The 14,142-nt window shown below is 44.4% G+C and overlaps 1 protein-coding gene across 12 annotated transcripts in view; it reads left to right on the top strand.

Annotated features, from left to right (window-relative positions):
* The first annotated feature begins 915 nt into the window (after nucleotides 1-915).
* LOC109901203 (regulating synaptic membrane exocytosis protein 2) overlaps nucleotides 916-14,142 on the top strand; it is a 209,355-nt gene continuing 196,128 nt past the window's right edge. For all 12 annotated transcript variants that reach the window (XM_031788072.1, XM_031788120.1, XM_031788064.1 and 9 more), the window contains exon 1: nucleotides 916-1,087. In XM_031788072.1, the coding sequence (XP_031643932.1) occupies nucleotides 924-1,087 (164 nt within the window). In that variant the 5' untranslated portion in view covers nucleotides 916-923. The remainder of the gene's footprint in view (nucleotides 1,088-14,142) is intronic.

Here is a 14,142-nt window from a genome sequence, read left to right as displayed (position 1 = left end):
CTTTTTCATGAGCCACTCGCGCTCAGCTTTGTTCTACGCGTCTCCATCGCTCCTCCTACTCTTCCTATCAGGATTTTTTCATTGCATCCATTTTTGTGCATTTAAGAAATCTCCAAGAATTATAAACCTGGAGGAAAGCGAGAAAGAGAGTGTGGGGCAAGGACTCGAAAGAAAAACTAACAAACAAGGAAAGAGGCGACGTCTTTATTTCAAAATGCGAGCAAACCCATTCTAAAGGATGACCGCGATGGGTTAGACAGGATTTAACATGATTGCAAAATAAAAGGCAAGAGCTCTATTCTATATTTCTCTACAATTCATCCGTGAATGGAATAGGATAATTGTGTTTGGAATGCTTGTTTCCAGAAGACCGTACATTTTGGTTATAAAACCAAAGGGCCTCTGTCCAGCATCTCCAGTGTATGTCTCATAGGCTACTGGAATTTGGGAGTTTGTGTGAGAATTAGGCGATCATTCTGTTGGATAGGTGTTTTGTGTTCCTCACCGATTAATTTCTCTGTATTTATTATGAGCTGTAGCAGCCTGCTATACCAGACCCGCCTAATCCCATTCAGATAAGGTTCGTGTATTGGGTGGAAATTGAGGCTATATAGAAAGCATGTCTGCATTCCTTGTAAAAATGAACATTTTGACATATTGTGTCTTATTATTAAAGCCCAAATATACCGGCATGCGTCAGAATATATTACATGTCTTGCATTAGGGTAGCCTATGCTAGTGGTTATGATTATGAAAACAAGAACCACACCAATTGACTATTTCAGCCTAATATTAGAGAGAAGCCATATGATTTTGAAATGAGGCAATTTTCTATTAAAATTAAGTATATTCATTCTATCACTCAATGTTGGTCTTTAAAAAAAAATGTTATTATTATTATTTTTTAGCAATTGTGTGTAGCGATGTCAGCTCCACTCGGGCCCCGGGGCCCAGGCGCCCCCCCGCCGGCTGGAGCCCTACCCGACCTGCCGGACCTCAGCCACCTCACCGAGGATGAGAGGAAGATCATCCTGGGTGTCATGGACCGACAGAAAAAGGAAGATGAGAAGGAACAGTCAATGCTAAAGTAAGCCATTATGATTCGCTATCATTCAAACGTGTGAGAGAGAGAGAGAGTGGAGAAAGAGAGAGAGTCATTGTGGGGACATCGCGCGCTAACTGTCACGTCAGCCGTGCTCGTGCAGTGAGTGCTGGGTTGGGGTAACCCTGTTGTAACTGGTTGTCGCGAGCTGGAGCTGATCACATTTCAGGGTTACGTAGCCTACGTCCTGCACATGTTGCCTGTTCTAATGGGCTGATCGTTCTGAGTGTAGAGAAGATATATTTATGAACATCATTGCCTGTAGAAATAGCTTTTACAATAAGGCAGCATGTTGGCTATGCATTTAGTCTGTTCTCCAAATTAATTTGTGGATAATATGAGCAGGGAGAAGAATCTTTGAGTCGACTGAATATGCTTCAGTAGCTTGCTTTCAACATGCTTTCAACAGTTAACAGTGCATTTGAATCCTAGGCTATTAAGCGGCCTTCTCACTCTGTTGGCTTTGGGTCGGGTTAGCAACGGGCGCCATCTTCGCGTCAAATCATACTACTTCCTTTTCAATCACGTACATATTACACAACAATGATGAAACAATGGCGTTTGAATAAATAATTAGATATGTCCTGTATAATGATTTTCAACGTTAGCTTATCTGTCAGTGTTATAAAAACGGGAACGTTCCTTCTCCTGTGTGTGCAGAATCAGATGTCGCTGAGCATTTCAGCACCACGGCGCTGTCCAGTTCTATGCATAGAGCAGCAGCACAGTCCTATGCCGTTGACGCTTGCGCGTGTAGATGGATCATTCATTGCTATTCATAGGCTAAGCTTTGTGTGCCAAATTATTGACATGCATTTGACAACGCTTTTAGTGTGATACTAAATATTGAACACAGTTATCTCTATCTAGTCACTTCCTCCATATATTGTATTATCCTCATGAAACAACCGGTTGTGTTTCCATAAAGTGTAACTTCATTTTTTTGTGGAAAAGTCTCAAACATCCTCTATTTTACTGTGGTTTTGGGATTATATTAAGACTGCTGTATTTTTTTCATCTACTTTCCTCTCCTTAAGTCTTTGGAATTTGAATAGATATGAGGAGATATTGTACCACAGGTTGGTTCTGAGGAGTTCCCTCGTGGATCTACACAGTGGTTCAAGGGCCAACATGCAGATTTTTCCAAAGAGCCTTTTGGATTCCTTCCTTTTCTTAGTCCCAAATAGCACACTATTTCCTTTATAATGCATTACTTTAACCTATGGGCCCTGCTCAAAAGTAGTGCACTCTATAGAGAATAGAGTACCATTTGTGATACACACCTTGTCTGAAGTACCTCCAGAGACTGATGATTTCCGTCATCGGGTAAATATGAACAGTTGGGTTTGTTCTGATGGGGACTGGGGAGGAAGTCGCCTAGTGGAGCAATACTGTGGTAAATATGACTCACAGACTCCATAATGGAAGGCAGGCCACCTCAGTTTGTGGTGCTGCCTGCGTGTGAATCATCCCTGGCTGTTTTTCCCATCGCTGAGTGCTTTTTGTATTCCTCTCTCTCTCTCTCTCTCTCTCTTTCTCTCTCTCTCTGTCCCTCTTTCCCTTTCTTTCTCTTCTCTTGTCTTCTCTCTCTCACGCTCTCTCGCCCTCTCTCTGCCGTCTCTCTCTCTCTCGGAGGTAAAGCGATTGTCAGCTTTAGTCACTCACAGCCATGCAGGCTGCCTGTGATGTCAGAGCCTAGCGTAGCACAACTAACTGAGTGTGTGCAGCAAGGATGCTAGTCTACCTTACAGGCGACATGGTCACTCAGTCACTGTTTCTAAAGTTCATTATTTTCAGACACACAGAGACTGGGGAGTTTTTACATTTTTTAAATGAACCTTTATTTAACTAGGCAAGTCAGTTAAGAACATATTCTTATTTACAATGACGACCTACCAAAAAACAAAAGGATTCCTGCTGGGATGGGGGCTGGGATTAAAAATAAAAAATTTAATATAGGACAAAACACACATCACAACAAGAGAGACACCACAACACCACATAAAGAGAGACCTAAGCACAACAACATAGCATAGCAGCAACACATGACAACACAGCATGGTAGCAACACCACACGACAACAACATGGTAGCAACACAACATGGCTGCAGCACAACATGGTACTAACATTATCGGGCACAAAGGGGCAAGAAAGGTAGATACAACAATACATCACACGAAGCAGCCAAAACTGTCAGTAAGAGTGTCCATGATTGAGTCTTTGAATGACGAGATGGAGATAAAACGGTTCAGTTTGAGTGTTTTTTGCAGCTCGTTCCAGTCTCTAGTTGTAGCGAACTGAAAAGAGGAGCGACCCATTGATGTGTGTGCTTTGGGGACCTTTAACAGAATGTGACTGAGGATGATGGCTGCAGTAGGTATCTCAGATAGGGGGAATGAGGTCTGAGTTTTCTTTAGTTTATAAATAAGCATCAACCAGTGGGTCTTGCGACGGGTAGAGATGTTGGGCTGGGATGTGGCTAATGCAGAAATATGTATCATTCCATAGTCTTACTAGCACTGATTTTGCAGAGAGTAGTTTTACTTCAAATGATCATGATATGTGGTTGTTTTACCTACAATAGGTGAATGCACTTATTGTAAGTAAGTCCCTCTGGATAAGAGTGTAGCTAAGGGACTAAATGCAGATGTATGATCACCCTGTCATGTTCCCTGTGTGGCCTCCCCCTTCCTCCCTCCCTTCTCTCCACCTCTCCCTCTCCTTCCTCCACCTCTTTCCCTCTAAATGCCCCAGTTGCCCTGTCTTCTCTCATTAGCAGAGGTGAACAAAGGAGGGTTGTGTGCCAAATATCACACTATTATTCCCCTCATAGTCCACAGGGCTCTGATCAAAAGTAGTGCACTATATAGGGAAGGGTGACAACTGGGATTCACACAGGGTATGTCACCCTCACAGCAGTTACTCATGTCAGTATTATAGTCTGGGCTGTTTGTCAACAAGTGATGTCATCAGAGTGAACACACTGTATCAGACTACAGCAGTTCCTTTTGAAAAACATGTCACATGTTAAATACAATGTAGGTTTTAGGGGCTATTTGACATGGTGTGTTTTTATCCTGTATCACCTAACATGAGACAGGAACCTACGCTTTGCTATGGACACAAGTAGTGCACTATATAGGGAATAGGGAATAGAATAAGGCTCTAGCCAAAACTAGTGCACTATATAAGGAATAGGGTGCCATTTGATAGTCAACCTGTAATGTAATAGAAGGAATCCTGAGATACAGAAAGAGACAGAGAGAGAGACAGAGAGTGACAGAAAGAGACAGAGAGAGACAGGGAGAGACAGGGAAAGAAAGACCGAGAGAGACAGAGAGAGACAGGGAGAGAAAGAGAGAGAGAGACAGAGAGAGAGAGACAGGGAGAGACAGGGAAAGAAAGAGAGAGACAGAGAGAGACAGGGAGAGACAGGGAAAGAAAGAGAGAGAGAGACAGAGAGACAGGGAAAGAAAGAGAGAGAGAGAGAGAGAGAGAGAGAGAGAGAGAGAGAAAGAGAGAGAGACAGAGACAGAGAGTGACAGAAAGAGACAGAGAGAGACAGGGAAAGAAAGAAAGAGAGAGAGAGAGAGAGACAGAGAGAGACACATGGAGAGACAGAAAGAGACAGAGAGAGACAGAGAGAGAGACAGAGAGTGACAGAAAGAGACAGAGAGAGACAGGGAGAGAAAGAGAGAGAGAGAGACAGAGAGACAGGGAGAGAGACAGAAAGTGACAGAAAGAGACAGAGAGAGACAGGGAAAGAAAGAGAGAGAGAGACACAGGGAGAGACAGGTAGAAAGATAGAGAAAGAGAGAGAGAGACAGAGAGAGAGACAGAGAGAGACACAGAGAGAGACAGGGAGAGAAAGAGAGAGAAAGAGAGAGAGAGACACACAGAGAGAGACAGGGGGAGACAGGGAGAGATAGGGAGAAAGAGAAAGAAGAGAGAGAGAGAGACAGGGAGAGAAAGAGACAGAGAGAGAGAGAAGCCTCCAGATGTGTAGGGTTTGCCAAGTCCCTGTCCCTGGTACCAAGACAATGGCAGACAATTCAGAGGAATACAGGGAGAGTACTGCTGCTGCTACTGCTGACTCCCATGTCAGCAGCTGCTGGTTTTCTGTTCTACCTGATTATTAATTGTACTCACCTGTTGTCTCAGTTGTAAATCATTTTTGGAGTGGAACTGGCTTTGAGGTCCAGATTTGAGTTTGAGGGCTCTAGTGCTTGGTCAATTTTATGTCCCTCTGATACCGATTGGTTGTTCCCCATACTAGCCTCCTATCCTTACAATATACAGTAGTTCAACTTATTCCACTTTTTGTTTCCAATCTGATGTAGTCTCTATAGCAGCCATAAGGTGTTCTAGAGCTCTGATTTGTTCAGAGAAACATCCATACATGTACTGTGAGTTTAGTTAACGAACAGCACCAATACTAGGTGATGTGATGCAATATGGAATGATTAAAGGCAGTGCACACTACTCCAATTAACCAAGCATCCATCACTCCAGGTCCACTGGCACTTCAAACAGACTGTAGCCAGCTAGCTGTATGCCTGCTGCAGCAGCCGGTCAGCTCCTCATGCTTCACTGAACCTCTGACTGTTACAGTAATGATAGATCCGGGACCCCTCCTCACCCAAACACCCTGGGATGCAGAGACCCAGGGCCACAGGGAGGATCCACAGATCCGCAGCCCAGGATCAGCAGTCCTAGTTGGGTTAACTCACAAGGCCCAGACGAGACCTGGGGGTCCACTTCTTCCAGAGAGTGACCTGGTGCCCCATGGTGCCCCACGGCAGAGGAGACCCTGTCTCTGCAACCACTCCCCCCTCCTCCGGTCCTCGTCTTGTAGGCTGACTCATTATCCGTGTCCCAGTGCTCACCAGGGGCCTCCACTGACAGCCCTAATTACAGCAGCTGCCTCGTGTGAGGGACTCCCACCGAGATAGTGCTATTCTGGGTCTAAGACGTCTGCCACCGTGGCCCTGTCCGGGTCCTGCACCCCCTGCTCCATCTCGTCTAAAGAGCAGGGCAATAGAGGATGCCCCGGTCCCCACCCCCTGCTCCATCTCGTCTAAAGAACATTGCAATAGAGGATGCCCCGGTCCCCACCCCCTGCTCCATCTCATCTAAAGAGCAGGGCAATAGAGGATGCCCCGGTCCCCACCCCCTGCTCCATCTCATCTAAAGAGCAGGGCAATAGAGGATGCCCCGGTTCCCACCCCCTGCTCCATCTCATCTAAAGAGCAGGGCAATAGAGGATGCCCCGGACTTGTATGGCAGGGGCCATGTACCCTGTCTGTCCAGAGTTGTTAATGATTAATGAATGCCAATATGTTGACCATAATGATAGTCTTCTTAAGAGTTGCTTAGACATCCTTCATGACTCAACCTTTTACCTCTCTTGCTCTTGATTCTCTACATACTCCTCATGTTACTAGGAAGATGTCTTATCAACACACAGGTCCTGAGAATTCTATGGGTCGGTAATGTCAGAGTTACAACTCAATGTGAGGAAAAAGCATGCTGGCAAAACCCTGTGCTTCCTCACAAAGTGTGTGTGTGTGTGCGTGTGTACATGTGTGTGCGTGTGTTTGTGTGGTAGGTAAAGAGGGTGAGGGGTGGGGGGTGGAGGGCTTATGAAGAGGTTTGACTAAGAATTGGCTTTCTTTTCATTCACCATTTTAGCATAGCAATGTCATTGATTTCCCCAGCCCAGTTCATTCATCTCATAGAGGCAGAGAGCAGCATTAGCTGCATTGTGTGCATTGGAGTCCTCAGAGGGCATGAGCTCACAGCTCCAGGAATCAGAGGAGGCTCGTCCCCTTGCTGTACAGCGGAAGTCTGTGGTTGTAGTGGTTGTGTAGTGGTTAAGTAGTGGTTGTATAGTGATTTAGGACAGCAGAAACCTATGGTTGCGTAGAGGTTGTGTACAGCAAAGACCATTATGGTTGTCTGGTTGTGTGGTGAGGTGAAGAGGCATGTGCATTTCTCCAAAGCATCCCACTGGACAATGTAGACACGCACTCTCCCTCTTTACCATGCGAAGAGCAGTCTCCCATCAGCACAGTCTCACATCCCCCACCACACCCCCAGGGGAGGGAGAGAGAGAGAAAGGGGGGTGGAAATAGAGAGGGGGGATAGATAGAGAGAGAGCGGGAGAGGGGGGTTTGGGGGGGTGCTTGACACTGTAAAGCAGAATGTATGCCAAAGGAATATAGAATGTTAATTAAAGGAACAATGCGTTTTTGTGAGGTTAGGATTGTGATAGGCTGGAGTCTGGTTAGAGTTATACCAAACATGGCAATGTGGCTTGTCATAACCAGTTAATATTTCCACTTATCTCTCATTTGATTCTGTCTCAGTCTGAACTGTCGTTCTCTTTGGCTCTCACCATCTCTCGCCATCCCTTTAATGCCACTTTGCTTCAGAGTATCTGTTGAGTTTGAAACCTTTCCTAAAACACTGAAAGCAAACTTTGAGGTTACATTCACAGTGCATGTCTCTTTAGACCTGATCTGATACAGTCCTTATTAGGATAATGCAGTTCAGTTATAAACTCAGCAGAAAAAGAAACACCCCTTTTTCAGGACCCTGTTTTTCAAAGATAATTCGTAAGAATCCAAATAATTTCACAGATCTTTGTTGTAAAAGGTTTAAACACGGTTTCCCATGCTTGTTCAATGAACCATAAACCATTAATCAACATGCATCTGTGGAACGGTCGTTAAGACACTAACAGCTTACAGACAGTAGGCAGTTAAGGTCACAGTTAGAATTTAGGACACTAAAGAGGCCTTTCTACGGACTCTGAAAAACACCAAAAGAAAGAAAGGCCAATTGTGCGTCGCCCTATGGACCTCCCGGTCGCGGCCGGCGACGACAGAGCCTGGGCTCGAACCCAGAGTCTGTGGTGGCCCTAGACCACTGCGCCACCTGGGAGGCCCAGACGTTTCTTTTTTTGCTGAGTTTATGTCATACATACAAGGTGTACTGAGAAGTGTTATAGTCTGTGTTGTTCTGTGAACTAGCTACATTTTATTTTTTATTTCACCTTTATTTAACCAGGTAGGTCAGTTGAGAACAAGTTCTCATTTACAACTGCGACCTGGCCAAGATAAAGCAAAGCAGCGCGACAAAAACAACAACACAGAGTTACACATGGGATAAACAAACGTACAGTCAATAACACAATAGAAAAATCTGTACACAGTGTGCTCAAATGAAGTAAGGAGGTAAGGCAATAAATAGGCCAATAGTGGCGAAGTAATTACAATTTAGCAATTTACACTGGAGTGATATATGTGCAGATGAGGATGTGCAAGTAGAAATTCTGGTGTACAAAAGAGCAGAAAAACAAAAACAAATATGGGGATGAGGTAGGTAGTTGGTTGGATGGGCTATTTACAGATGGGCTGTGTACAGCTGCATCGATCGGTAAGTTGCTCTGACAGCTGATGCTTAAAGTTAGTGAAGTTATAAGTCTTCAACTTCAGTGATTTTTGCAATTCGTTCCAGTCATTGGCAGCAGAGAACTGGAAGGAAAGATGGCCAAAGGAGGTGTTGGCTTTGGGGATGACCAGTGAAATATACCTGCTGGAGCGCGTGCTACAGCTGGGTGTTGCTATGGTGACAGTGAGCTTAGATAAGGCAGAGCTATACCAAGCAAAGACTTATAGATGACCTGGAGCCAGTGGGTTTGGCGACGAATATGAAGCGTGGGCCAGCCAACGAGAGCATACAGGTCGCAGTGGTGGGTAGTATATGGGGCTTTGGTGACAAAACGGATGGCACCATGACAGACTGCATCCAATTTGCTGAGTAGAGTGTTGGAGGCTAATTTGTAAATGTCATCGCCGAAGTCGAGGATCGGTAGGATAATCCATTTTACAAGGGTAAGTTTGGCAGCATGAGTGAAGCCATTTCTAGATTTAACTTTGGATTGGAGATGCTTAATGTGGGAGGAGAGTTTACAGTCTAGCCAGACACCTAGGTATTTATAGTTGTCCTCATATTCTAAGTCAGAACCGTCCAGAGTAGAGATGCTAGTCGGGCGGGTGCGGGCAGCGATTGGTTGAAGAGCATGCATTTAGTTTTACTTGCATTTAAGAGCAGTTGAAGGCCACGGAAGGAGTGTTGTATGGCGTTGAAGCTCGTTTGGAGGTTTGTTAACACAGTGTCCAAAGAAGGGCCAGATTTATACAAAATGTTGTCGTCTGCGTAGAGGTGGATCAAAGAATCACCCGCAGCAAGAGCGACATCATTGATATATACAGAGAAAAGAGTCGGCCCGAGAATTGAACCCTGTGGCACCCCCATAGAGACTGCCAGAGGTCGGAACAAAAGGCCCTCCGATTTGACACACTGAACTCTATCTGAGAAGTAAATGGTGAATCAGGTGAGGCAGTCTTTGATTGACAGAGTCGAAAGCCTTGGCCAGGTCGATGAAGACGTCTGCACAGTACTGTATTTTATCAATGGCTGTTATGATATCATTTAGTAATTTAACAGATGCTCTAATCCAGAGAGATTTACAGGAGCTATTAGTGTTTTCTGCCTTGCTCAAGGGCACATCAGAAGATTTTTCACATCGTCAGCGCGGGGATTCAAACCAGCCCAACACCCTTAACCACTAGGCTACCTGCTAGCTTGCTTAGTGTCAGTAGCACACTGAGGGAGTGAAGCATTGACGTAAGAGATGGTATCAGCTGAAACCATTGGTTGAATAGTGGGTGTGTATTGGTTATGTAGTCGTTGTGTACAGAAGAGATCTATGGTTGGGAGGTTGTGTTGTGGTTTGGTAGTGGTTTCTGTTGTATGAGAGGTGAAACGGCCTGCGTTCTGTGAGCTAGCTGGCTGAATGTCAGTAACTGGCTGAGGGAGAGAGAGAGCAGCTCTGTACTGACGTATGAGATGGTATCTGGAGCCTGTTCTGCTGCTGATTTGACAGGAACAGGACATCAGGCCCATTCACAGAGAAATAATTATCGTCATCTCAAACAGCACACGGCTAGCTTCTCTGGGACAGGGACAGGAGGAGCCCATTGTCTCCCAAAGCTTTGTTCTTTATTAAACACATAGATCTGCATTAGTCACCACTGCCCATATGCACATATTCACTTCCATTCCATTCTATCCCATGAAGTTTCAACTTATTCTCCCCTCTCTCCTGGTTGTCAATTGAGTTTCCCTTGTTGATTAAGTACGAAAACACGTGATGGAAATGTACGTTTCTCACCGAGACGCTTCAATCCCATTTGCAGAGCACAGTGTTACAGTGTACAGTAACGGAGAGTATTTCTGGTAGGGACTGTAGTAGCAGTATAGTGTATTGTAGTTTAGGAATGTAGTGTGCTGCCCAGGCCGAGCACAGTATATACAGTGTACAGTAACGGAGAGTATTCCTAGTAGGGACAGTAGTAGCAGTATAGTGTATTGTAGTGTAGTGTAGTGTGCTGCCCAGCCAGAACACATAGCTCCTGGCGTAACACTGTTACATAAGCCTCTGACAGAGAGCATGCTGGGAAAAGGCAGCCTGGGCGGCCGGAAAGCGGGCAGTCAGCATTACTGAGGAGGGGCTGGTGAAACCAGAGAGAGAGAGGCGGGAGACCAGAGAGAGAGAGGGGGGGGGGGGGGAGAAAGGGAGAGGGGGGAGAGAGAGAAAGATGGAAAGTTTGCGAAAGAGGGAGAGATACAGAGAGGGAGACAAGACAGAGAAAATAGAGAAAAGGAGAAAAGGAGAAAGTGAAAGAGAAAGAAAGAGGGAGTGAAAGAGAAAGGGAGGTACTGTTCATCACTTTTTTGACCCATGGAACCAAGCAGCTGAGGAGAGAATACAGTATATGAATAGCATCTACAAGCATGGATATGAACCTATATCCTATTAATCTGGTGTCGTGTCTTTACTATCATTAACTGAAGACTTATAGTTTTTATCAAAGATTCTCTGTAATTAGTATTACGCGATCAACGGATTAATCATGTAACTAATTAACTAGGAAGTCGGGGCACCAAGGAAAAATATTCAGATTACAAGGTTATAATTTCCTAATATAACCTTTCAGATATTTTAATATCTGATTCATAGTCTTCTGATTAATGAATTATTTACTTTACCTCACAAACCCAGTCTTCACTATGAGGGGATAGTTCAGAGTGACATTCATTCATTCGTTATAGAATGGCGGTTGTCGTTCTTCGCATTCAATGATACCGAATTCCTAGCTGCAGACTAGTAATTCATATCAAAGAATTGTTCTTATTCTGTCGGTACCGATAGTCTAAGAGTTTAACCACGTGGTATGGTTAAAAGATTCAGCAATGGTCTGCAACCTTTGTCTCCTCCTGATGGAGAAAAGCATGGTCTGCAACCTTTAGCCATCTCGTAATTGAGATAAGCTCGGTCTGCTGATCGAAAACCCGAGTGGGGTTTTTATTCAGAATTGCAGAAAAGTACTGTCCCAGGATGTCTGACCCTAACTGGGCTCAGGGGCGGTCCTCTGATTTAGTTCAAATCAAAAGGGAATTGTATTTTTCTTCATTAAACAGTCCAACATCATATTACACAATTATACAAACAGTATCACACTCACTCATTCATCTTATACAACAATTAGATGTAAACCTCATATCTGAGGCTATTATATAAACAGCGTTATGGTAATGTGGCCACACCGTCTCCCATGAGCTTCCCCAAGTTGTGACAAAAGGACCAGTTCGTAGCTGGATTCTTCACCGATCTTTTATACTTTCTCCGGAACATGAAATGTGTTCGTACCTCAAGTTCTGTGAGGTGGAAGGATTTCCTTTGTTCTCTATGAAATTTTACTCTCTCTATACTGTGTGGCCATGTGGCAGGGTCTTCTCAGGAATTTATGACCTCTCTGTCCACAGCAACCTAGTTGAAGGAGGCAAGGGGGAGGCAGGGAGAGGGGGATGGACTTCCTATACCCAAAGAGGCCAACGTCATGACACTGGGCTTGTAGTTTTCAGTCAAAGATTACTTCTAGTTCCTTGCAAACAATTATTTCTTTGTTGGGGGTTATTTTTCTGCAGCATGAGCTTGAGGTTTTTCAGCCATGAACTGTAGCTTCTACTCAGTACATCCACCTCTGATCAACTGTTCCAAGTTCCAACATACACCACGGTCCTCCTAACTATGGAGTTTAAAGGTAGTGTGAAGGTGGTGGGGATATTCCTGTATTATTCCAGAATGTTCTGTCATTGTAGATATCCAGAGTCAGAGAATCCTGTTTCATTTTTCTCTGTGGTGAAACTCCCTCAGGCCTCATTTTATGATTTCTGAACTCCAAAAGGTTAGGGAAAAGGCATCTCTCTCTGTTCTGCACAACAAGGACGTCTTGAGTGGTTTGTGTGTGTGTGTGCGTGTGTGCACATACTGTATATATTAAGCACTGGGCCTTTACTTTTCTAGTATTAGCGGACCAATATAGATGTCTGTAGCACGGGCAAACATTTTTTTACCACGTCTCTGGTAGTTGTATAATTAAGAACAGTATCTTGCAGGATTCAATATTTGGAATTGTATTAGTTGTTGCCCTGTCCCTTTCTCTGCAATTGTCATTCTTAAAAAAAAAAACTTTTACCCCTTTTTCATGATATCCAGTTGGTAGTTACAGTCTGGTCCCATTGCTGCAACTCCCGTACAGACTCGGGAGAGGCGAAGGTCGAGAGCCATGACTCCTCCGAAACACGACCCTGCCTAGCCTCACTGCTTGATTAACCCGGAAACCAGCCACACCAATGTGTTGGAGGAAACACCGCCCAGCTGGCGACCAAAGTCAGCTTGCGAGCACCCAGCCCACCACAAGGAGTTGCTAAAGCACGATAGGACAAGGAAATCCCGGCCTGCCAAACCCGGACGACGCTGGGCCAATTGTGCATCGCCTCATGAGTCTCCCAGTCACGGCCGGCTGTGACACAGCCTGGGATCGAACCTGGCTCTGCAGTGACACCTCAAGCACTGCGATGCAGTTCCTTAGAATTCTGCGCCACTCAGGAGGTGCAATTGTCATTCAAATGGATCCAGAAAGATCAAAACCCTTTCCTCAATCATTTACATTAAAAAGTGCAAAGTGCAAAACACATAAAACATCAAATTAAATATCTTTCTTGATCAAATAACATGGAAACCAACCACCTTTTGTGCAGTATTAATTTACCATCCTTACTAACCACTTAATGTAAATGTACATTATTGTATTGTACACACAGTGGCAAGAAAAAGTATGTGAAACATGCCTCTAAACATATCTCAGAAGACCTAAGGTTAAGAATTGTTGCCTTGCATAAAGCTGGAAAGGGTTACAAAAGTATCTGTAATAGAAGATCCATGGTAAGACAAATTGTCTATACATTGAGAAATTTCAGCACTGTTGCTACTCTCCAAGAGCACAGCGCCGAATGCTCAATGAGGTTAAGAAGAATCCTGGAGTGTCAGCTAAAGACTTCCAGAAATCTCTGGAAGATACTAACATCTCTGTTGATGAGTCTACAATACGTAAAACACTAAAGATGTAATGGGTGCGTGTTGGTAGCAGGGAATACACCTCCTGGAGTGGCCCAGTCAGTCCAGACCTCAACCCGAATTGAGATGCTGTGGCATGACCTCAAGAGAGAGCTTCACACCAGACATCCCAAGAATATTGTGGAACTGAAACAGTTTGTGGGTACAAAACATAGTTATATCACAGTTACTCCTGACCGTTGTGCAGGTCTGATCCGCAACTACAGAAAACATTTGGTTGAGGTTATTGCTGCCAAAGCAGGGTCAACCTGTTATTAAATCCAAGGGTTCACATACTTTTTCCAACCTGCACTGTGAATGTTTACACAGTGTGTTCAATAAAGACAATTATAATTGTTTGTGTGTTATTAGTTTAAGCAAACTGTTTGTCTATTGTTGTAACTTAGATGAAGATCAGATCATATTTTATGACCAATGTATGCAGAAATCCAGGTAATTCTAAAGGGTTCACATACGTTCCCTTCCCACTGTTTGCCGGTCACCTAAGTT

This window comes from Oncorhynchus kisutch, linkage group LG2, assembly GCF_002021735.2.
Source record: "Oncorhynchus kisutch isolate 150728-3 linkage group LG2, Okis_V2, whole genome shotgun sequence".
Lineage (NCBI taxonomy): Eukaryota > Metazoa > Chordata > Actinopteri > Salmoniformes > Salmonidae > Oncorhynchus > Oncorhynchus kisutch.
The sequence above is the reverse complement of the archived record's forward strand: the minus strand, read 5'-3'. Positions and strand labels throughout refer to the sequence as shown.